This window comes from Pinus tabuliformis, chromosome 8 (assembly GCF_031772625.1).
Source record: "Pinus tabuliformis cultivar Carrire ecotype Pingquan chromosome 8, CPIR1, whole genome shotgun sequence".
NCBI lineage: Eukaryota > Viridiplantae > Streptophyta > Pinopsida > Pinales > Pinaceae > Pinus > Pinus tabuliformis.
This window is the reverse complement of record NC_142294.1, coordinates 22,151,698-22,175,521: the sequence shown is the minus strand read 5'-3', so window position 1 is coordinate 22,175,521 and position 23,824 is coordinate 22,151,698. Positions and strand designations below refer to the sequence as shown.

The 23,824-nt window shown below is 39.7% G+C and overlaps 1 protein-coding gene across 3 annotated transcripts in view; it reads right to left on the bottom strand.

Annotated features, from left to right (window-relative positions):
- The window catches only part of LOC149233950 (uncharacterized), a 141,029-nt gene that overhangs the window by 31,085 nt on the left and 86,120 nt on the right, over positions 1-23,824 (bottom strand). For all 3 annotated transcript variants that reach the window (XM_089461076.1, XM_089461078.1, XM_089461077.1), the window contains exons 3-5: positions 2,563-2,621; positions 2,411-2,465; positions 2,250-2,298 (exon numbers count right to left, since the gene is read on the bottom strand). In XM_089461076.1, coding sequence (XP_089317202.1) covers positions 2,250-2,298; positions 2,411-2,465; positions 2,563-2,621 — 163 coding nt within the window. The remainder of the gene's footprint in view (positions 1-2,249; positions 2,299-2,410; positions 2,466-2,562; positions 2,622-23,824) is intronic.

Genomic DNA, 23,824 nt, shown 5'->3' with positions numbered 1-23,824 from the left:
TTGCAAGCTACAACTTGTTGGAAGCACCCACTCCCACTTATAGGCTCCAACCTGTTCTTTTTCAGGCTAGTACCTGAAAGGAGACACCAATCCCCTGATACATGAAAATTTTAACATGCTAGCTTACTTGGTCTTTAAATCTGAAAACCTTCATCTCTTGTCTTTGTTTTGGACTCTGTCTCTTCCCTCTTTACAGTCACTTATCTCCTGCCTCTCTTCCTCAATTCACATATGCTCCTATTCTTCTTTCTCTTTTAGCAAGGAAATCAACGAACTAGGTTTCACAACAACTCAATCAACCCTATAACCATTTATCTAACAACTCTATAATCCAAAACCACATCTTTTTATATACATAAATTGCCGACTATTTGTATTCCAATACAGGAATTTGAAGTGAAAGGTTGTCTCTTTGTGGTCCACCTCTTCGTTTCCAAATTCTTCCAATCTTTGAAGATGAAAACAAAATTAATGATCCTCCAAATAATAATATTAAAAGGTTAACATTATCCATTGTAATGATTGGATAAGCCAAGGACAAAACAATGTCAAGCATTTACATCACAACATCTTCAAGCATCTACATCACAACATTTACACTTGTGACAAGCATCATATTCACTCACAACTTTACATGATCAGACAAGGAACCAATACATTGGAGCAAGAGCAACAATATGAACTCGGCCATATCTCTCAAGACACACTAGCAGTAGTACATGACATCAATTTACTCATATCATAGTGACAATGGTATCTAGCAATGGCTCTAATATTGAATACCTTTGACATCAATGACGACATCACCAACATTTTGTTAGTAGCTTCATTTCTCTTCAATCTATGATCAAATGTCATTTTATGTTGAGGCAGATGTTTGTTTTGTGATGATTTGCGCAATTGTGCATTTAGCACATGACAAGATGGGAGATCCATCACTAAACTAGTTTACATTGTTTCCCTCTATGAATGAGTGCTAAGAGTGTGAACAATTAACAAACCCTTGGTAAAGGTTATCCATTTGTTTAATGAGGATAAGCCAACAATGGGATAATTCTATAATGTCATGGATAGTGTCAAAGAAGCTGTTTGGTCTTCTCATGCGGGCAAGAGCACCCCTAGATATGAAAAATACATGAAGATCTAGGATTTGATTAATAGTTGACGGACTAGGGTGCTCCACCATCCCATTCATGGAATAACACCTATCCTCAACACTACCAATTCATGCTTAGGTAATTTTGATTTCGATGGTGAGATTATGTAAGGATTCCTTACATATCTCCAAAGGATGATACCTAATCAAGAAGCTCACAAAATAATACACCATGAGAAGATGTATAGGGATGCTAGTGTTGGGCATTGGACCATCCAGTGCTCCCAGAGTGTTTCGTGACATGTGCTTAACCGCCTCTCGACGATTTGTTAACGCTAGCGATGTGTCCATTTACTAACACCTTAGGGTTTTGGTGCAATGGCAATCGTGATTCCAACAAGTGGTATCATAGCCATAGGTCTTGAGTTTGAAACACAACTAACTCGTGCTGGAGGGAGATTGTTGGGCATTGGATAATCCAGCACTCCCCGAGTGTTTCGTGACATGTTCTTAACCATTGCTCAAGGATCTGTTAAATCTGGCGATGCGTCCGTTTACTAACACCTACAGGTTTTGGTGTAATGGCAATCGTGATTCCAATAGCCAGTGAACTATTTGGCTTCACTAATGTTGTTCAAGCACCGCTACTACAAAAATTCGCCATAAGCCAAACTTGTAGTGCTTCAAGTTGTGAGCACAATTGGAGTGTATTTGAGAATAAAATATAGTTTAAGTATTTTTCTTCTTATTTATTTGTAGACGTTTGGTGGTGAAATTACAACATAAAACCACCACTATTACAAAATTTTGCCAAAAGCCAAATCTGTAGCGCTTCAAGTGTAAAAATAATTGGAGTGTATTTGAAAAAATATGCTCAAGGAAGCACAAAGGTAGAACTTCAACTAAGCAATCAAAAATCTGGCCGATCCACATCTGCAACTGGATCTGGATTGGAATACTGGTAACTTAGGTTTAGAACACTTATAAAGGCTTTTGTTGCTTGGTTGGTTAAGAAAATTCAAAATATACATATAAAAAGATATCATATAATGCCTACTTTTGTTAAACTTGTATTTTAAAGCACTGAACTTGGAAATGATTGAGTGCAAATGAATGTTTCAACTTCCAAAATATATTTAAGTGTAGAACTTACACTTCTTATCTGCTCCAAGTCCTCTCCTCGCAAGATCATCTTTTGATTGCTGCCCATTTTCATTAACAAAAAGTATATAAAAGATGAAGAAAATATAGTGGAGGGAATGACTATACATTGAATAGAATAATAATAGCCAAAAAGGATCAATGGTCATGTACCTTAGCAAGCTTCAGCAACTCAGACATCTCTGCTTCAGAATTGCCTTCACTCTCTCTGCAACCATATGAACAAAATGTAAACTAGCATACAAAATTAAGATTATCCCTGGAAATTAATGAAGGCATTGTTACCAAAGATAATTGAACCTCACTTTTTCACTGCTGACAGTTTCTTCAGTCTCCTTGTTGGTACCTTTGGTGCAAATTTTGCCTGCAATTAAAAAAAATATATTTTTGTACTAGTCAAAATCATGTGCTTCCATGATACTAATTTTTTTCCTTGTGACCACACATACCAAACATACTCAAGAATACATGGCATGTTCACAACAGTTCCTATGATATATTCAAGGAAAATGGTAAAGAACGGGAGCAATTAAAATGGTCGTAGATAGTGTCCTTCGATACAATAACAATAATTAGTTGTACTACAAGTGATGAAGTTTGTTAATTCATTCTACCCATGTCCTTGGGGGAATGTTCTCATCTAATTCAAATGAAGGAACAATTTGCCTTTTCAAATATACAGTTTTTAAAGTCTTAATCATGACAACTTGCAGGGTCGTGCACCTTGCTATTGAAATTTGAAACCACCTCAATAATTTGCTGCTATAATTTTGTTACATGAACATTGATTATGCATAATGATTAAAAGCCCACGTCCCATGAGGTAGAAGATCCTTTCAAACCCCATTTAACAATATAAATGCTTGAAAGAAATAAGTTTACTAACAGGCTTTAGGGAACTGAGAAAATAAATATGCTTCCTTGATATAAATACTTGGGCCCTCTTTCAATAGCAATATTATTATTTTTGCTAAGGTGGATTCCTTCTGTTCTTAAATTTTCTGAATATGGTTTTGAATGGCAACATAATGAACAGGGAAAAGAATGAATGCAGATTCTAATCTTGATTACTGTAGACGTGAATGAGCAACATGCCCTATAGTTCCATGGACGCATTACTCATGCTCTCCTCTTCTGAAGGCCTGTTCAGAGTAGTTATGATGTAATTAAGGATAGATGTTAACGCAATGTTTTTGTCCATCTCATTACTGAATGAATTCAAACGAACAACTGCAATGTTAATAATCATGATTTATTTCATATGCCATTCTGGTGTCTTGCCTATGTTTGCCTGATGAAATTCATAGTGAGACTTGGCAGTCTGGATTCTTGTGTGTTAAGTGGTTATGGGTGAAGGAGAATAACATGGTTATATATATATATATATATATATATATATATAAAGGCATGAGGAGTTAATTGATTTATATAATCAGATCTACTAAAGAAAATTTAATTATTGCGAGTAGTAGAACTGTTAATTTTAAGTTAACATGTTCTTTGCTTAGGACAGTTACTTCTGAGATCCATATTAGCCCAATTTTAATTCATTTCATTTCCATTAGCAATCACATAGAACATTATCATATTGAGAGTAACGGATGAAAGAACATAGACGATAAGAGTAGAGGACAAGCCAAGACAAGAGGACACAAGGATATGGCTCAAGCAGGGGAAAAACCCCAAGATGGGGAAAACCCTTGATCAATTCATCTTATTATCAAATATCAAATGTTCAGCAGAGAATGAGAGTACAATCAAAGTCAAACGTGACTTGCCAACATGAAGATCAATACCACAGTCCAAATGACCAAGAAGCAGCCCAGACAAGTCTTTCATTCAGCCTTCAGACAATAGTAGACATACTCTGCCCTAGCCAGAGGTCAATGATAGACAAAGCGGCTACAAATCAATCTCCTAAAGAAGCTCAATCCTGGATCAACTAATGCGGACTTCTTTGCTGATGATCGTGAACCCAAAATAGTTCAATTCTGAGAAGATTGCAGGTCTGGTTAGGGCATACATCAGTCCTAACATATTGCAGCAAAATCATGTGATTAACCCCAAAAGAGCTCGCACTTCCTTGCAGAGATTGCAGCTTAGGATAGACTGATATTTAGGCTTTACAATCTCCACCAAACATTGGTCCAAACCCTGTAATCTCCATAGAACATATGTGGCCTGCACGTGAAGACAAACACTGCTCAGAACTGTCCTCAAATGCCCATGAAATATGCCCAGACTTGCTCCAACAGCCTCGGCCTCCTGCCTACGGAACTCGGCCCATCAAACAAGAGAATAAAGGCCTGCAGCCTAACTGAAGTAGCCTTCCAAGTGCAGCGGCTCACCTGAGGTAAAGAGGTCCCACACAAAACAGTCCCAATACATACTCTAAACTGTCCAGAATTTCCTCAAGGCCTGCAGCTGTCCATCTGAAGCATCTCAGCCCTCATGCAGAAGAAAACCCAAAGACAAACAACCCTTCGTCCTCCTCTTCCAAGTACTCAGCTGCCTCAGACATATCTCCAAACATTGGACGATCTAAATGAGGTGGGCAGACACCTCTATTTATATAAGATGGAAAGGGTCAAGAGACATGTCAGTTTACCTTTATAAGCCTACATGGAGTGGAGGTTGATCTTGACAATTTGCATTTGAGAGGGCAAAAATTCAAAAACACATTTCTCGTTATCCAAATTTGATGTTCTTTATGTCGATTTTGGTCCTCTCAAAAAGAGGAAATTAATGCAACAATTATCTTCATCAAATGAGCTGTCCAAAGAGGAATTTGGCCCTAATTGCCAATTTTAACAAGAACCCAAACGGAATGAAAGTAGGCAGATCAATAAATTACTGCATGCTCCTACAAAAGTTGCCTAAATCAATAATCATGTTTTATTTGATATGTCATTTTGGTTTCTTGACTATGTTTACCTGGCGTAATTCATAGATGTTAAATCTCCTAATACCAACCCAGATTTCTCACAACAATTATTTATTCCTAGGAATTTATTTTATTATCCAAATAAATTCTGAATTGTTGAAAAGTAAAATCAACAGTATTTTAACTTTTAGAAATTTATATGCAGCGAAAAAAAATGAGAGAGAGATCAATCATGCATTACAACAGATAAACACCCACAACAATTCTCCTTCACTAATTTATCTCAGAAAAATCAGGGTTTCAACCCACAAATAAATTACAAGGAAATATGCATTGACTGGAACCTGTAACTCAGCCCCAATGGAAGAATTCAGCACTAGGAATTTTGGCCCACCAGAAATTAGACTCTAAAGAAATTTGGTCAAGAAAATTTTGGCTCGCCTCCCACTAGCAACTCAACCCCGCATCTTCCCCTTGAACAGCCTCTGCACTTTAAGGAATTCTGCCATGGAAAATCAGCCTCTCCAAAAATTTGACCTCCTTGTTTCAGCAATTCGGCCCTGCAATCTCTAGCAATTCAACCTCCTGAAAATGCTCTCGAATCAACCTGCACTCTTCCTCTACCCTATAGTCTAGTTGAGCCACTTGATCTAGAGAAAATTGCTTTCTCCAATTGTGTCTTTACCTCTCCCTTAAGCTTATTTTATAATCTTCATCAAGCCCAAATCCCTAACCCTAATCTCCCTTCTATAAGATCTAGGAGATCAACAGTTGAGATCATTTCTAAGTCACTTAAATAATTTCATTATTTATCCTTAGAAATTGACTTAATAGTCCAGAATAATTAATTGACTTTAATTATTGTACTTTTCCTAAGTAAGACTTAAGAAAGAAGTCATAGATCACTTACTCCATCAAGCAAACACCTAAAGGGGCAATTAACCATCTCTTATACACTAAGACACCAAGCCTATGCAGAAGACCTTCCAAAGCTACCACAAGCTTCAACACTCCCTCCTAGCAAGGAAGGGATTCTCCACTACCCCCAGCTTGTCTCTGTACTTCACAAACTTCCCTTTCACTAAAGGCTTAGTGAGAATATCTGCCACCTGCTCCTCTATGGAAATGTACTCTAGTCTCATAGCACCTCTCTGGACTCTATCTCTAATGAAGTGATATCTTATCTCAATATGCTTGGACCGATCATGAAACACAGGATTCTCGGAGAGCTTAATGTAACTCTGATTGTCACAGTGAATCATTGTTAGCCCCATCTCCAAACCGAATAATCCTACAAGCATCTTGTGAAGCCATACTATCTCACAACGTGTCATACTCACTACCATCTACTCTGCCTCTGTTGAACTAAGTGCCACTGATTGTTGCTTCTTGTTGTACCACGAGATCATTGTTGACCCCAAGCTAAACCTCTGCCTCTATTGAACTAAGTGCCACTGATTGTAGCTTCTTTTTGCACCACAAGATCATGATTGATCCCAAGCTAAAACAACATCCAGACATGGAACTTTTGTCCACACTACTCCTTGCCCAATCAAAATCTATGTACCCCTACAACTCCACTCCAGCAGCTCCAACATATTTGAGCCCAAAGTCCATTGTACCTCATGGGTATTTTAACACATGCTTCGCTGCCACCCAATGAACCTGTCTCGACAGCACCATGAACTAGTTGAGTGTGTTCACAGCAAAACAAATATCCAACCTAGTGTTGACCAGATACATCAAGGAACCTATATGTTGCCTATAGAGTGTGGGATCCACCAACTCACCATCATAAGCACTCAGCTTCTTCAAGTTAGTGATCATCGGTGTAAACCTAGGCCTACAATCCTCCATCCTAAATCTCCTCAAGATCTCAACTAGATACTTGCCCTACCCAAGGAAAATCTCTCTCGGTTGTTGCCACACCTCTAATCCCGAAATGTAATACATCAAGTCAGTGTCCTTCATCTCGAACTATGAAGCAAAATCATCCTTACACATCCTTATGAGCTTCTATGATCCCATTAACATAAAGGACAAAGATGAGCAACTCAACCTCAACAAGTACATAGTACAAGTTAGAGTATGCTTCACTCTTGGTGAAGCCCAAACCAAGAATATATCCATCAATCTAGGCATACCATGCTCGTGGAGCCGATTTTAGCCCATAAAGGGCCTTCTTCAATCTGCACACATGAGACTCTCTCCCATGCACCTCAAAACCCTGAGACTGCCCAATGTACACCTCCTCAATCACCTTATTGAGAAAAGCAGTTTTCACATCCATATATGGCATGAGTCAATGACGTATTCTCAACCTCATCTCTAAAGCAATGGACACGACTACTCTAATGGATGCATATTTGGCCATAAGTGTGAAGGCCTCCTTGTAGTTCCTATTGGGAGAATTCTCTCGCCACAAACCTCGCTTTGTAATTCTAGACATTGCCATTACCTGCACATTCGATCTTGTGGATTCATCAAGAAGTGACCATTGATTTTCCTTCAGGCCTCAGCAATTTGTTCCACACATCATTACTCCATCATGGCATCTCTCGAGACCTACTCATCGACAACCTCCACAAAAGTAGAAGGCTCAAACTCACTAATCTACTCATCAAGGCCATGTAACTAGAAAATCTCGTTTTTGGTCTACTATGCCTGAAAGTGTTGATAGGAACCTCCACATGCACCTCAGCATCCCTCAAGGTCTATTCGGCCCGTCTTGTCCTCTTCTTGGTAGAGTCCAAAGGAACATCTCGCTTCTCTTCCAAATCCACAAGTTGTGTCGCTACTAATGGTGTTGTTGGTCCATGATCACACTTAAGATCCTCTTGCTCCTGATCCTCTACCGTTGGTGCAACTATATCATGAGACCTCCTAAAGGTCCTTCCCTCCTCAAATCTAACATCCCAACTAACAATAACTCTCCTCTATCCTAGAATGTAGACTTAGTAGGCCTTTGAGACCTTACAATAGCCAAAAATATGCCCCTTTCTAATAATGGCTCCATCTTAGTCTTTGTTGCCGTCGAAATGTGGACATAAACTAGATGCGCAAATGACTTATCTTTGGCTTCACTCCTATGAACATCTCCTCAGATTCATATCCTTCAACACTCTGTGAGGACTCCTATTTTGTAGATACACAGTTGTATTGCACACCTCCACCCACAAAAACATAAGCAATTCCTGATCATAAATCATTACTCTCGCTACCACCATTTGTTGAATAGGTAGCTCAAGTATGAATTTCCTTAAATAATATAAAATTTCTGACAATTTTAGAGCGACTTTCTAAAATTAGAAAGTCATGTCTAGCATGTCAAGCAGGGCTTTGCAAAAATAGTAAATCACCTTACATCAATTACTAATCAAGTATAGATGTGGGAAAATCACTTAACTTATCATTAATCAATCTAGCATGTCAAGCAAGACTTTGCAAAAATAGTAAATCACCTTGCATCAATTACTAATCAAGTATAGATGTGGGAAAATCACTTAACTTATCATTAATCAATCTTAATAGTTTAATTTTAACTTGATCATCAGTATTATCATTACCTTTATTATTATACTTATGATACTATGACATTATTATTATTAAAAGGCAATTCAAGTCACCTTGCCTTCATCACTTAATCTCTTCGTACCTCTATGTCTCACAAAGCACATTGTAACTCTCACTCTCTCTCGCTCTCTCTCTCTCTCTTAATGGATATCTTTCACTCTCATTAAAGTCGGTTGAGATTTGTAGCGCAAAAGGTACTCCAAGCACTAGGGTTCGGGTTTTGGAGGAAGGAGCACCACAAATGTGCTTTGTGGGATTAGAACCCAAGCTTGGGGTTTTGTACCCAAAGGTGTGGGACCAAAACCATGAGGAAATTGGATGACTTGGCACATGGAGATGAAAGAGGACCCTAAAAGGAGCTAGGGGCAACTTCAATCACCATGAGATGCCTTGTAGAAACGGAGAAATTAATTTTTATGTATTTTTGTTGGGCTAGAGGCACTAAAAGCATGCAGGACAGGGATAAAAATCTACAGGAAAAAAGTATGTCTTTACAAGGAAGGATCCATGTGCAAAAAGAAAATGGGTCAAAGAGTGAAGGAAAGTGTTCAGCTAAGAATTTAATTAGAACTTGTAGTGGAAGGCATTATATCCAAGCGAAAAGGAGGGCTACAAATTCTTCCAACGTGCCAGCGAGAAGAAGCCAAGGAAAAAGGAGGAAAGCAGCAAGCCAGTGTTTGAAAACCCAAGAAGTCCTGCTGGTCGTCAGGCCCTACGGGCCTCCCATCAATGGGCTCAACGACCTGTCTGTTGTGTCACTGCTGCAAGGCCGACAGGCGGCATCCGCAGTTCCCTGGCTCAGTCGCACGAAGGAGTAGTCGTTACGAGACACTGTCAGCACCTGCGGGTATCCCTGGCTCCGTGGCATAGAAGACCTACACCCCGTGACGAACACTGTGGGTTGACGTCGTTGGAGCTACAAGGTCACTGTTTTGAAGTAGCAGGGGCACAGAAGAGGCCATGGTGTGTGACATCGGGAAAAGCATGGGAAGGGTCACGGTCAACGGACGTGGCTCAAAATGGATCCTTTGGCTGCTACAAGTTTTCAAACAAAAAAAAAAACGATTTTATGTGAACACTTTAAACTATAAACTATAGCACTATAGTAAAATTAATTAATTAATTATATATATATATATATATATATATATATATATCTTATTTTTAAAAATAGAGTTATTGAAAAAAAGATTAGAGTTATTAAAATATATATAGAGAGAGAGTTAGTTTAGAAAGGTCTAACAAAAATAAAACAAAAAATGAGTTACAGAAAAAAAAAAAAAAAAATTAAAAAATTAAAAATTAAAAATAAAAAATCGATAACCCTGGATTCAGACAGTGTTCCAGTGAGCTACATATGTCAATATGACAAACAGAAGATGAAGAACAGTGATTTACACACGTTGGGATGACAAACACAAGATGTAAAAATTGTTAGCAATACAGCTTTGAGGACAAAGCTTCTGAAGGAAGGGGCTATGTTATGAATATAATTCATAACAAGTAAATAAATAAAATAGATGTAAATTAAATATTGATTATGTTAAATAGTCATTAAGTTAAGTGAAAAGGCATGTCTGAAAGACATGCCTAGTCATGAAAGGACACCTTCTTAGGTATATATATGCGAGTCCTCATTTTAACATTCATCACTTATACATTTTTATATATAATAAATTATTATTACAAATACCTCGTGTATTTTTACATTCAAGCCTACAAGCTATCAGTTTTGATGCTTCACCTCCTGTTGGCATCTTGCAAGACTTCTTGAAGGCTCTTTCTTCAATAAACTTCACATCTCGTCTCACTACGACCTTCCTGTTGCTAGGAACATAGATCATGTGTACCTTTGAGGTTTCGCTATACCCAACAAGAAACCCCTTCTCTGCAATCTGATCCAATTTGGTGCACTTCTCATCTAGCACATGGCAGTAAGCTATGTTGTTGAAGATCCTGAAGTGACTTACCTCGGGCTTCTTTCCTAAGAAGACCTCTTCTGGCGTTATCTTCCCCAATGCCTTATGAGGAATCTTGTTTTGAATATACATTGTTGTGTTACATGCCTCTACCCATAGAAACCTGGGAAAATCCTGGTCATATAACATCGCTTTTGCAGCCCCAACTATAGATTTGTTATTTTGCTCCACTACCCCATTCTGTTGTGGATTGTATGGAGTTGTCCACTCTCTTCTGATGCCTTCCTTCACACAGAAATCTGTGAAGTCTTTATCTGTGTACTCTCCACCATTATCTAAGCGAAGCACCTTGATCTTCTTCCCTATTGCATTCTCCACCAAAGCCTTAAACTCCTTGAAGCGATCAAAGACCTCATCCTTGGTCTTCAAGAAGTAGATCCAGGTTTTCCTGGAATGGTCATCAATAAAGGTGACAAAATACTCAATCCCACTGAGAGCTCTAATGGACATAGGGCCGCAAATATTTGAGTGTATAAGTCCCAACACACCATCTGCTCTGTTGTCACTTCTTGGGAATGTTGCCTTAGCATATTTCCCAAGCACGCACCCTCTGCACACATCATCATGTTTTGTGCCAAGTTCTGGAACACCTGTCACTGTCTCCCTGAGCATTCTAAGTGCTCCATGGTGTAAATGTCCCATTCTCCTATGCCATAGCTCATTCAAGTCTTTCCCCCCTATTACTATCGCCACCTATCAATGCCATTGGAGAATCGAGCTGCAACCTATACAACCTGTTGCTTTGAAGTCCATTTTATTTCACCCTCTTCCAGCATGGTGTTTGACAAACACCTTCTTCCCTACGAAGGGGATATCATATCCCTTATCCTGTAGCTCAGATACTGAAATCATGTTCATACCCAATTCTGGCACATGCAGTGCATCTTTAGCACTGGTACTTGCTCCTGACTCCCTTTGAAAATCAATGGTACCTCTTCCTACTGGAGTACACTTGGTTCTATTTCCCATCGTAATCTGGAGGTCCATTTGCTCTTCATTGTAGCTTAGAGAAATATTCTCTAACCTCTATCATGTGGGTTGACGCTCTAGTGTCGATGTAACAGACACCTTGTGAGGTTAAGCTATTTTAGCAAGCAAATTCATCCATCCATCAATCTAGAAGACAATTCTGAAGCTCCATGAATATCAAATATGTCCATAGCCATACTAGAGAATTCCGAAGAATTTACTAAAGACATCGTGAGTGTGTTATTTCTCTTCCGCCCAGCACTGAATCTGCTCTAGCAAACTACTACAAACCCTTTGTGCCTAAACCAAGACTCTGCTCTGTGAAAATCTGAGTTGTTGCTCCCTCTACCTGTGTTGCAACAGTTGTCCAATCTGTACTCGCGCGATCCAATCAATTGTATAAGGAAATCTCAAGAGGCTCTCGTGGTTGTGTTGAGCTAACCCACGCGACCCTCCGAAAAATTTGTACTGCAACTCTCTCTGAGCCATGAATTTTTCCTTCTTCGTCTTTAAGCCTCCTGTCTGTCAAATATTCTCTAGGTAACATAGACCTTGTGAAGTTGAGCTATTTAAGCAAGCAAATTCATCCTCCAATCTAGAAGACAATTCTGAAGCTCCCTAAATATGAAATTTTTCCATAGCCATAATGGAGAATTATGAAGAATTTACTGAAGACATCATGAGTGTGTTATTTCTCTTCCGCCTGGCACTGAATCTGCTCTATAGCAAACTGCTACAAACCCTCTATGCCAAACCAAGAGTCTACTCTGTGAAAATCTGAGTTGTTGCTCCCTCCATCTACGCTGCACTTGCAGCTATCCAATCTGTACTTGTGTGATCCAAGCGGTTGTACAAGGAAATCTGGTGAGGCTCTCGTGGTTGTTTTGAGCTAACCCGCATGGCCCTCCCAAAAAATTGTACTGCAGCTCAGATTTGAGCTAACCCGCATGGCCCTCCAAAAAAATCGTACTGCAGCTCCCTCTGAGCTGCAAATTTTTCCTTCTTCGCCTTTGAGCCTCCTGTCTGTCAAATATGCTCTGATACCATGTGAAAATTCCCTTCAAATGCAGCAACTAGAATTAATTCTTCTAATTGGTTAATTGTTTAATAGTTTATTTGCTATAGCAAACAGTGAATTAATCACACTACAATCTCTTCACCAGTAAAATACTATGGAAGCAAAAATAGGAATTGTGAAATGCTAGCACACATAAAAGTTTGACACAATAATTTTTGGACAAAAATCCCAGGAAAAACCCAATACCGGAAAACCAGTGCAGTAGCTGAAGGTTTATTTTATTATGCAGCAGTGAAAATCTGAGTACAATTGGATGCCTTAAACTGGCAATCCACTACAAGAGAAATACTAGCAAAATCCAAATTATAGGCTCTCCCTCAAAAACTAGTTGTCCAACCTATGCACAGACCTTTCACCAACCTCGCGGCTGATCTTTCTATACTCGCACAATTTGCATGACCCTAATCTGTGACTTCCTCGGAAGAATCTGCGCATGCCTTACCGTTGTATCAAGTGATCTCGAATGGCCTTCTCTTCTAACTCTTCTGGAACTAGAAAACTTCCTTTGGATTCACTATCTCTACCCCTCTGACACTTGCTACTCAATCTCTCTTGTTAATCACCTGCACTGGAGAATCGAACTGTCTAAATCACTGGGTATCTACAACTTGTCTCACCATCTATCTCCATCTACCCATCAACCTCTTCTTATAATCTCCAATTAAAACTTCCACGGCCATGATTAAAACATAAATCGTTGCTTGAGATTATCTCCAAGTCTATCCGTGTGAGTTTCTAAGAAGATTCTCACCTTTCTCAATTAATTACTATTAATTAACCATTCTTCTTAAGTTAGACTTAAGAAAAGTTTAAATGACGGTCAATTAATTTAATTGAGCTATCTCTAGGTGGAACTTCCAGAAACGATTTATGGGTTTTGGAGAACTCGTGTGTTTTAGCCTCTCCACAAAGTTTCGAGACTAGAACAAGATTCGATGCTACATAAACCAACACAAACCCAGTACAAACAACACTTTATTCACCTCCATGGTATCTCCTAAGTCCATTTGAAACCCAATGCTACCAATGCTTTACACTGCATACTTGACATTATCACCAAGCTCTACATGTATATCTCTAGGCTCCTTGGTCATGTTGGTGAAAACGTCTCGAGATCCCATCATGTGACAAGATGCTCCACTATCCACAAACCAAACACTTCTCGTGACGATTCCAAAAAGGCATGACACCAAGGCAAAGTTCTTCTCAAACATTTCAACCAACCCGTTCATTTGTGCAATGGTTGTCGTGGTCATCTTTCCCTTGCCCTTCTTCTTGTTTGGACACTAACTGGGAAAACGTCTGAACATATGACATGCAAAGCACTGGAATTTGCTTATATCCTACTTTTTACCCTATGAAGATTAACCTCCACTCTGGTCTTACTTGGCCTTCCCTTTCCCCTTTTATCTTCGTGCGACAAAAGAAAGTTCTTTCTCCTCGCCACTCCTTCACTTTCCTTCAATTAATGAATTCTCCCAAATCTCCTTCTGGGTGAAATCATCCCACAACTAGTTCCAATCAAGAAGTTTTTGCCTAGCCAGGATCTCGTCCACAAAGGTGGTCCAATACTTGGCACATCCTTTCAGAGCTAATTTCACAATCTCTGAATCATTCACAACCTCCCCAACAATTGAAAGCTCATCATGAGCCTATTAGATCCTTGTGAGGTAAGATGTTATAGTCTTTGATTTGTTCATCCTAATGTTGTTTAATTTTTCCCGCAACACCATTTTCTTGTTTTTGTTTGTGCTCTGATAAAGACCAATTATGGCTTCCCACATCTAACATGATGTATTCTTCCCTAATATGTGAGGTCTTATGTGATCCCTCACACCATCTGAGATTACACCCATCGCTTTCACATCCTTCTAATTGTGCTTGACTGCTTGGTTTGGATCTAAAGGAACCTAGATATTTGTGTTCACAAAATTCCACAAACCATTCATTTCTAATATTATGGTTATCTGCTCCTTCTAGTGACTAAAGTTAACATCCCCATACAACCTATCATCATATCTCAAGCTACTCAATGATGCCATCTCACAAATCAACATGGTAACTTGGCCGCAAAAACTTAGCCGCAAAATTTAAAAATAATTATGCTGGCATAAAAAGAAGAAATTTGCTACTACAAACCCTAACGTTCCTAAATATCTCTTTCAAAGTTTTCTAGAGCTCTGATACCATGTTAAATCTCCTAATACCAACCCAGATTTATTTTCTCGCAACAATTATTTATTCCCAAAAATTTATTTTACTATCCAAATAAATTTTGAATTGTTAAAAAATAAAATCACTAGTATTTTAACTTCTAGAAATTTATATGCAATAGAAATAAAATTAGAGAGAGATCAATCACACATTACAACAAATAAACACCCACAACAATTCTCCTTCATTAATTTATCTCAAGAAAATCAATGTTTCGACCCACAAAGAAATTATAAGGAAATATACATTGATTGGAACCTACAACTCGACCCCACTGGAAGAATTCAGCCCTAGAAATTTCAACCCACTAGAAATTAGCCTCTAAAGAAATTAGGCTTGGAGAATTTCGACCCACCTCTCACCATTGACTTGACCCTATGAATTCCCCTCAAACAGTCTCTACGCCTCAGGAAATTCAACCCTAACAAATCAGCCTCTCCAACAATTCGACATCCTCCTCAATTCAACATTTCGGCCCTGCAATCTCCAGCAATTTGATCTCTTGGAAATGCTCTCGTATCAACCTGCACTCTTCCTCCTTTGTGCTACAGTCTAGTAGAGCCTTTCGCACTAGAGAAAATTGTTGAAAAGTAGCGAAGGAATGGATTCCTTGATTTGTGCCTTAATTCAAGGAATCGATTTTGAGTTATCCTTAGTCATGTACGAGTTCCAGTTATGTGGACAAGTTCAAGAAGTAGTTTGACTAGTGTGAGTTTGTGGAAGACCAAGTTATTTGTATTCTAGAGAGTTGGTTTGGGAACTGGAAGAATTTGTGGAGTACGCATCCTAATTTTTATGAGGGACTAATTAACAAGTTGTGTTAACTATTTTGAACTAGAAAACCACCAATTCGACTTTCCAAACATAGAACTTACTAACCACAGCCTATTTGAAGAGATTATAAGGAGATCGAAAGCACAATTCCTAATCATTCTTGAGCACAAATTTGTGAGCTTGTGAGCTTGTGAGAGGAATAAGCCAAGAAGTTTTTCTTGTGCAAATTATTGGAGGAGATTTCACTTGAGAATTGTGCACGAAAATAGGAGGAAATTCCTACTGTTTAGGAGGCCGAATGCGCGAGGAAATAGGGGCCAATTTCCTAAGGAAAGCACAAGGATTTCAGACTTGAGAGTGGGCTAGTTGAGTGAACCAGATCAGTATTCTTGCAGGGTTGTTTCAAGCCTTGTTCAAAGCTAGGAGATCAGTTTGTATTCTCTATTGAGGCAAGGTTATTCGTAAGAGATCTATTGCTCATTCTTCTTCAATAATATTCTCAAGCAAGCAAGGGTTTTCCTAGTTGGGTTCCCTAGAAAACTTATGTTGTTCTATTGTGTGAATTGTGCTTTTATTTATATTCCTATACTGTTGCATCTCCTAGAAATTTTGTGTCTATATGAAAGGAAAATTGTTTTCAGATTGTTCATATTAGCAGTTGCAAAATTTCATGGATTTTCTACAAAAATCGCTTTCTCCACTTGTGTGCATTCACCTCTCCCATAGGCTTATTTTATAATCTTCATCAAGCCCAAATCCATAAGCCTATTCCCCTTTCTAGAAGATCTAGGAGATTGATGGTTGAGACATTTCTAAGTCACTTAATAAATTTCATTATTTATCCTTAGAAATCGACTTAATAGTCCACAATAATTAATTGACTTTAATTATTGTACTTTTCCTCAGTTTTTCTTAGGAAAGAAGTCATAAATTACTTACACCATTAAGCAAGCACCTAAATAGGCAATTAATCATCTCCTGCATACTAAGCCACCAAGCTTATCCCGAAGACCTTCCAAAGCTACCACAAGCTTCAACAATAGTGTGACTTTGGTAGCCTAGATTTTTGTGTGCTAAGTAGTTATGGATGAAGGAGAATATCATGGTTAAAGAATTAAAAGCAAGAGGACATAACTGATTTATATAATTGTAGCTACCAAAGAGAAACCAATGATCATGAGTAGTTGTACGCATAAAGAAATGAAAGGCTATACCCAAATAGATAAATTAGTGCATGCTCCTACAAAAATTGCCTGACATTTAATTTCTTAAAGCTGATCAGACTTTCTTGCTACCCATTTAAGGATTATTATAGATCATAGACTAACATGTGAATGATGAACTAGTCTGTAAAATGGATGAAGCACTTTTCAACAGGGGTGTATGTGAAACAAGGTATCAGGTTATTCATAAGGATTTATTTTGGTTTCCAATATATTATTGTTTGCTTCCAATTCTGCACCTATGTTTTTGCCCATATAATACATTACATTGTAGACTTTTTGTTCTTAGGATATATCATATAAGTTATAACACTTCATAAGAAAATTGAAGTTGTGCGCATCATCTGTAAGTTCCTAACCATGTTTTGGTCCAGCCATTGCAGTTAAATTTCAGCAGATTACTTATTTGTTTCGAATTCAAGTTTTAACTTCTTAATTAAAATCTTTCATTTGTCAAGCCAATTCATCTAAGGAATTTGGAAAGGCTAGACTCGCTGCTATAACGTTTGCAATCATCTCTACACAGCATTGCCTTGTTGGCATTCAACAAAACCTTTGCTCGTGGAGAAGCAGTATTACTCCATGAAAGAAAATCAGGGTGACACAGCAAATTTTCAACACTATGCAAACTATAAAAGATTATAATCCTTCAAAATTAACACAAATCAAAACATTAACTCTTATAGGGTTGTATGCTTTGAGTATACTTGGCGTCACTAGTGTCAAGGTCTCGGAGTCCCTCTTTGGCATTTCAAGGTAACCCCGCATCCACTTGGGATCAAATTGAAGGACCGTATCCCAGAAGAAGAAAGGCTTTATCGACTACTCTGTTTGAAAGACGTGGAATCTGAAGAAGATACCACTGCCTTTCACATAATTAATGTGAAAATTCCTAGATCTAACAATCTCAGGAATCCTACTGCAACCAACTGAATCGACTTCACCTAGATTGTAAATTACATTACAAGCTTATTTCAGATTTCTTCATGAAATATTGAAGTAAATTACTGAAGCAACCTACACCAAATTAAATATGATTCTGAAACACAGAAACTAAGCAAGGAAATACAAACGCATAGGACACTGTTATTTTTGGACAAATATGCCCAGAAAAACCCAATGCAGGAAAATCGATGCAGCAGCTCTTAGGGTTTTATTATTATGCAGGAGAAAAATCCAAGTACAATTCTAGGATGCTCAACTAGCAATCCAATACAGAGAGAATACTAAACAAAAGACTGGTGAAATGATCTCACCCTGTCACTGGGAGAATCAGTGACTGATCCTGTTGAACTAGAGGCTATGTTTCACCCTCTGCGTAGAACTGCGTCACCCTCTGTGTGGTCTCTTTTGGATCCTCTGCTGGCTGACAAAATCGAATTTTTGCCTCTCGGACTCACATGCCGATTTCTGGCAACTGAAACTCGACTTCCCTTAGCAGGAAACTCGACTTCTCCTCAAGGACTATGTTGCCTCTGCGTCAGCACTACGTGGGCCAACTTCAGCCTTCCTCTGGACGTCTTTTTGTTCTGCCTCTGCCTTGTATTCTCCGAAAATTCCTTCTTCTGGATTCTCACTGCCCCTCTGCTACAAGAAATATCTTGAATCGATTTTTCCTCCTGAGAACTTCTCACTTCAGAAAATTGATTTCCTTGATCTCTCAATGTGTCTTCCAAATGACCCTCAAGCCCCTTCTCATATCTATTTGTTAGACAACCAACGGCCTAAATTAAATCTTAATCAAAGGGTCAGATCGTTTTGGCTTGATCCGTGTCTTTTCCTAGAAGTTTCACCCATGATTAGATTAATACCCTTTAATTTTTTAATTTCCTAAGTTTAGACTTAGGAACCCATTAAAAATATTAATTATTTTAATAAAATCACTTCTGGCTGGAATTTCCCAAAACACTTTCTAGGTTCTTTGGAATACATGTGCCCAAGCCTCCCTACAAAATTTGAGGCCTAGAGCACATCTGATGCTACCCCAAATCAACAATTCAAACAAATTTGTATCCACCTTCATCCAATATCTTGATCAACGATACCTAGCTCTTTACCTAAGTGAAGCGATGACTCTCAGAAAAGAAACCTTGTTTCGAATTTAAGTTTTAACTTCTTAATTAAAATCTTTCAGTTGTCAAGCCAATTCATCTAAGGAATTTGGAAAGGCTAGGCTCACTCCTATAACGTTTGCAATCATCTCTACACAATATTGCCTTGTTGGTATTCAACAAAACTTTTGCTCCTAGAGAAGCAGAGTTACTCCATGAAAGGAAATCAAGGTGACACGGCAAATTTTTAACACTAAGCAAACTATAAAAGATTACAATCCTTCAAAATTAACACAAATCAAAACATTAACTGTATTAGCTGTCGTATGCTTTGAGCATACTTGGTGTCACCAGTCTCAAGGTCTCAGAGTCCCTCTTCGGCATTTGAAGGTAACCTCTCATCCACTTGGGATCAAGTTGAAGGACCATATCCCACAAGAGGAAAGGCTTTATCGACTACTCCGTTTGCAAGACATGGAATCTGAAGAAGATACCACTGCCTTTCACATAATTCAAGCAAATCTGTGTTGAAATTTGGTACCGAAGGACAGGTGGTTCCCTAAGGCTTTGATCTTTGGCCTAGAGAAAAGTGTCCAAAAGAATTTAATTTTTCTCCTAAAGTGACTTTATAATTTTTTATAAAGTCAAATCTAATTTTAAAGTGACTTTAAGTGATAAAGTTACTAAAGTCTAATTTTAAAGTGACTTTAATAAAGTCAATGTAAAATTAGAAAAGAAAATTGACTTTGGAAATAAATGACTAAGTGGGTCTTTATTAAAGTGGGGTGAATTAAAAAAATATTAAGTGAGATTTAAATGAGCATTTAATCTCACCCCTAGATCTCAATCTATTTCAGCCATTGGATTTAGGGATTCCCCAAAAGTCATTTAGGTTAGATTAAAGGAGGAAAAGGTCATTCATTCTTTCATGAGCACATTGGAAGGAGAGTAAGAGAGCAAGGGAGATTTCTGGACAGGGAGGAGAAGGAGGCAGCAGCTTGGCACACATTCCAAGGCAGCATTTTAGCAAATCCGTATAGCTGAGTTAGCACACAGTGAAAGGCAGATATTGGGCACGATTTTCTAGAAATCCGTACAGCAAGTGTACAAAAATCGAGGAGTAGAAATCCGTACAGCAAGTGGTTGTACCTTGGCACACAAATCGAGACAAATCCATACAACTGTGCGGTTGGTTTTTTCCTACACGCAAATCGAAGAAATCCGTACAGCGTATTTATGGCAGCGTGCATGCTTTTCTAGGCAAGCCGTACAGCAGCATTTAACGCTGAAATTTGGGCACAAAAATCGAGGAGGTCGTACAGCATTTATCGTTGTTCTGTTTTGCTGTTTGCAAGTTTTTCCAGTTGGCTGTGAGGCACGGAAAACGAGATAAATTGTAAAAGTTTGCTTGCTGATTTTTTGCTGAATATTTCATTGTAAAAAGCATTTTTCAGAAATAAGCAGCTCTCGAACTGGTTTTCCCCAAGAGTTGTAGGAGGTTTTTCCAGGGTCACCTTGACCAAAAATCACTGTGTTTAAATGTGTTGAATGACTGTTTGTATGTGCTGAATTTTATATTTCTACATTTTCCAGCATTCTGTAATTTTTCCAGAATTTGTGTTTTCAGCAAAATTTATTTTCCAATTGTTGAATGTATCGATATGGGAAAGGGCATTTAACTATTTTGGAGAAATAAGGTGAAACTGAAAACCGGGGTGGGAAATGAGAAATTTTACATGGTATCAAAGCTTGAGTGCTGAAGTGCAGTTTGGGACAACAAAGAGGAAAATTACAGCCTGCTGATTTTTCACTCAGAAAATTCCAGCAAGCTGATTTTTCACAAACAGCAGTTTCATCTTTACTACAGCGGTGTTATTTTTCAGTTTTAGGACAGCAGGATGTCATTGGGATTGAGGGTGGAGGATACGCTGGATGGACATACAAATTACAGCGTTTGGAAGGAGAGAATGCAGAGTATCTTTGAGGAGGCAGAAGTCTGGGACATCATGGTGCATACCACACAGAACCTTGTTGTTGTGCCTACTGATGCTACTCAGTTGGCTGAGTATAATAAAAAGAACAACAAGGGTAAGAGACTGATTCTAGACGGAGTCAAAGACCATTGCATTCCTCATGTGAGAGGAAAGAGAAATGCCCATGAGATGTGGACAGCATTGTCCAATCTCTACCAGAGTACCAATGAGAACCGAAAAATGGTCCTGAAGGAGAAGCTGAAGACCATTAAGATGGGTAATGACAGTGCAGCTGGATATCTCACAAAGATTACTAATGTGAGAGATGAGTTGGCAGCAGTTGGAGAGGACATTCCACCCACTGAGTTGGTGCAAATTGCAGTGAATGGCCTCCCTCGTTCATGGATGAGCGTTGTTGATGGGGTTTGTGCACGTGAGACCCTTCTCACATGGGAGAGGTTTTGGGATGATTGCATTCAAACAGAGATCAGGAAAGGTCAGCTTGGAGCAGCCAAACCAGTTGACCAGGATGAGGATGTAGCACTGGTGGCAGGAGGCAAGAAAGGCAAAGGGAAGAAGTAAGCTTCCACAAGCAATGGTGGGGGCAAAGGCAAAGGTAAAGGTAAACAGGATAACGCACAGAAGGACTATTCCAAGGTGAAGTGTTGGAATTGTCAAAATATGGGACACTATGCAGTTGTGTGTCCGGAGAAGAAGAAGAAGGGGAAGAACCAGAGCATGGCAGCTTTAGCAGAGGTTGAGGACTTTGCAGATCGTTTTGACCGGGAGTTTGTGTTCACTACGTGTTAAGTCCTCTAGTGCAGGATCACCTGCCACACAGGTTCAGAGGGAGCATGCTTTTCCCTCGATTAGCGGAGCATCTTCGGGTATCTGGTATGTGGACAGTGGGGCTTCAAGTCACATGACAGGAGTTCGTGAGTACTTCTCAGAGCTTTCAGAGAGTGGCACTGATATAGAGGTAGTACTCGGTGATGACAGAGTTGTTAGAGCAGTCGGTGTGGGGACACTGACATTTCAAAGGGATTCCAGACCTCCCTTGAAGGTGTCAGATGTTCTTTATGTGCCAGGGATGAGGAAGAACCTCATATCCGTCTCAGCTTTAGAGGACAGAGGATATGAGGTACTGTTCAGGGGAGGACAGGTGTTGATGTATCCCAGGGGCACTCCAACTGATTCAGCTAGAGTGATAGGTGTACGCCATGCAAAGGTGTACAAGTTTGCATTCTAGCCCCTTTTGGCATTGAGCAGTAGTACCGACAGCAGAGCTAGCAGTTCTGAGCTGTGTGAGATTTGGCACCGCAGGATGGGGCATATGTATCATGGAGCCTTGAGGACCTTGCGGGAGATCACTACAGGTGTGCCAGATTTCAATACTGATCACTTTGATACTTGCAGAGGATGTGCGATGGGCAAGTTTTCCAAATCCCCTTTTCCCAGCAGTGACAGCAGAGCGACTGGGATACTTGATTTGATTCATTCCGATGTGAGCGGTCGGATGTCTCATGTTTTCTTGAGTGGATATGAGTACTATGTTTTATTCATTGATGATCACTCCAGGAGGACCTGGATTTATTTCTTGAAGACCAAGAGTGAGGTCTTCAAGCGGTTTCATGAGTTTAGAGCTCTTGTGGAGACACAGACAGGTCGGAAGATCAATTCCCTGAGGTTGGACAATGGGGGAGAGTACACCCTTGGAGAGTTTGTTGACTATTGTGCGGAGGCAGGCATTAGGAGGGAGTTCACTGTTCCTTACAACCCCCAGCAGAACGGGGTTGCGGAGAGGAAGAACAGATCCATCGTAGGGGCTGCCAAAGCCATGTTACATGATCAGGGGTTGCCATTGTTCTTGTGAGCAGAGACCTGCAACACAGCTGTTTATTTGCAGAACAGGAGTCCGCATCGTGCCTTGGGGCACATGACTCCGGAGGAGGCTTTTTCTGGGAAGAAGCCTGATATTGGTCATCTTCGTATCTTTGGATGCATTACATACTCCTACATACCCAAGGAGAAGAGGACCAAACTAAAGCCCACCGCAGAGAAGGGTATCTTTGTGGGCTACAGTGAGACCTCAAAGGCCTTTCGGATTTACATTCCTGCACAGAGGAAAGTTGTTGTCAGGCGGGATGTGAAGTTCGAGGAGGACAGGGCCTTTAGGAGATCACGAGAGTTAGAGTATCTGGATCAGCCAGACCCTCAACAGCAGTTGAGTCAGTCGCAGGGATCCAGTGGGCAGGGATCAGGAGGATCCGGAGGTACATCTATGAGGATGTCAGGTCCGTCAGTGAGCAGTGGCTTGTTGAGCCAGAGGGGTGGTGCTCTGGGCAGCATGCAGAGCAGTTCACAGAGCAGTTCACTAGGGAGTCCACTGGTGGACAGTTCACACGGTACCTCAGCTTCTACAGGTTCAGGTGCAGGCAGGAGGACTACAGACAAACAGTCAGGAGTTCAGGGTCCTGATGATGATGAGGAGGAGGAGTTTCATTCTCCAATGGGAGAAGTGCGCTCAAGGAAGAGGAAGCCCAAGTGGCTTCAGGACACCTTGAGAGATGCCACATCTGTTGCTGAGCCTAAGAGGCCGGTCAGAGAGAGTAGACCACCTGAGAGGTTTTGTAGCTATATGGCAATGGCTACCAGCATCCTTGACTCTGAGCCTTCTAGCTATGAGGAGGCAGTTGGCCAGCAGGTCTGGAGAGAGGCCATGCAGGAGGAGTATTCTTCTATCATGAAGAATGATGTTTGGGAGGTGGTGCCAAGGCCTGAGGGCAAATCCGTGGTTACTTCCAGATGGCTTTACAAGGTAAAGCATGCTGCAGATGGCAGCATTGAGA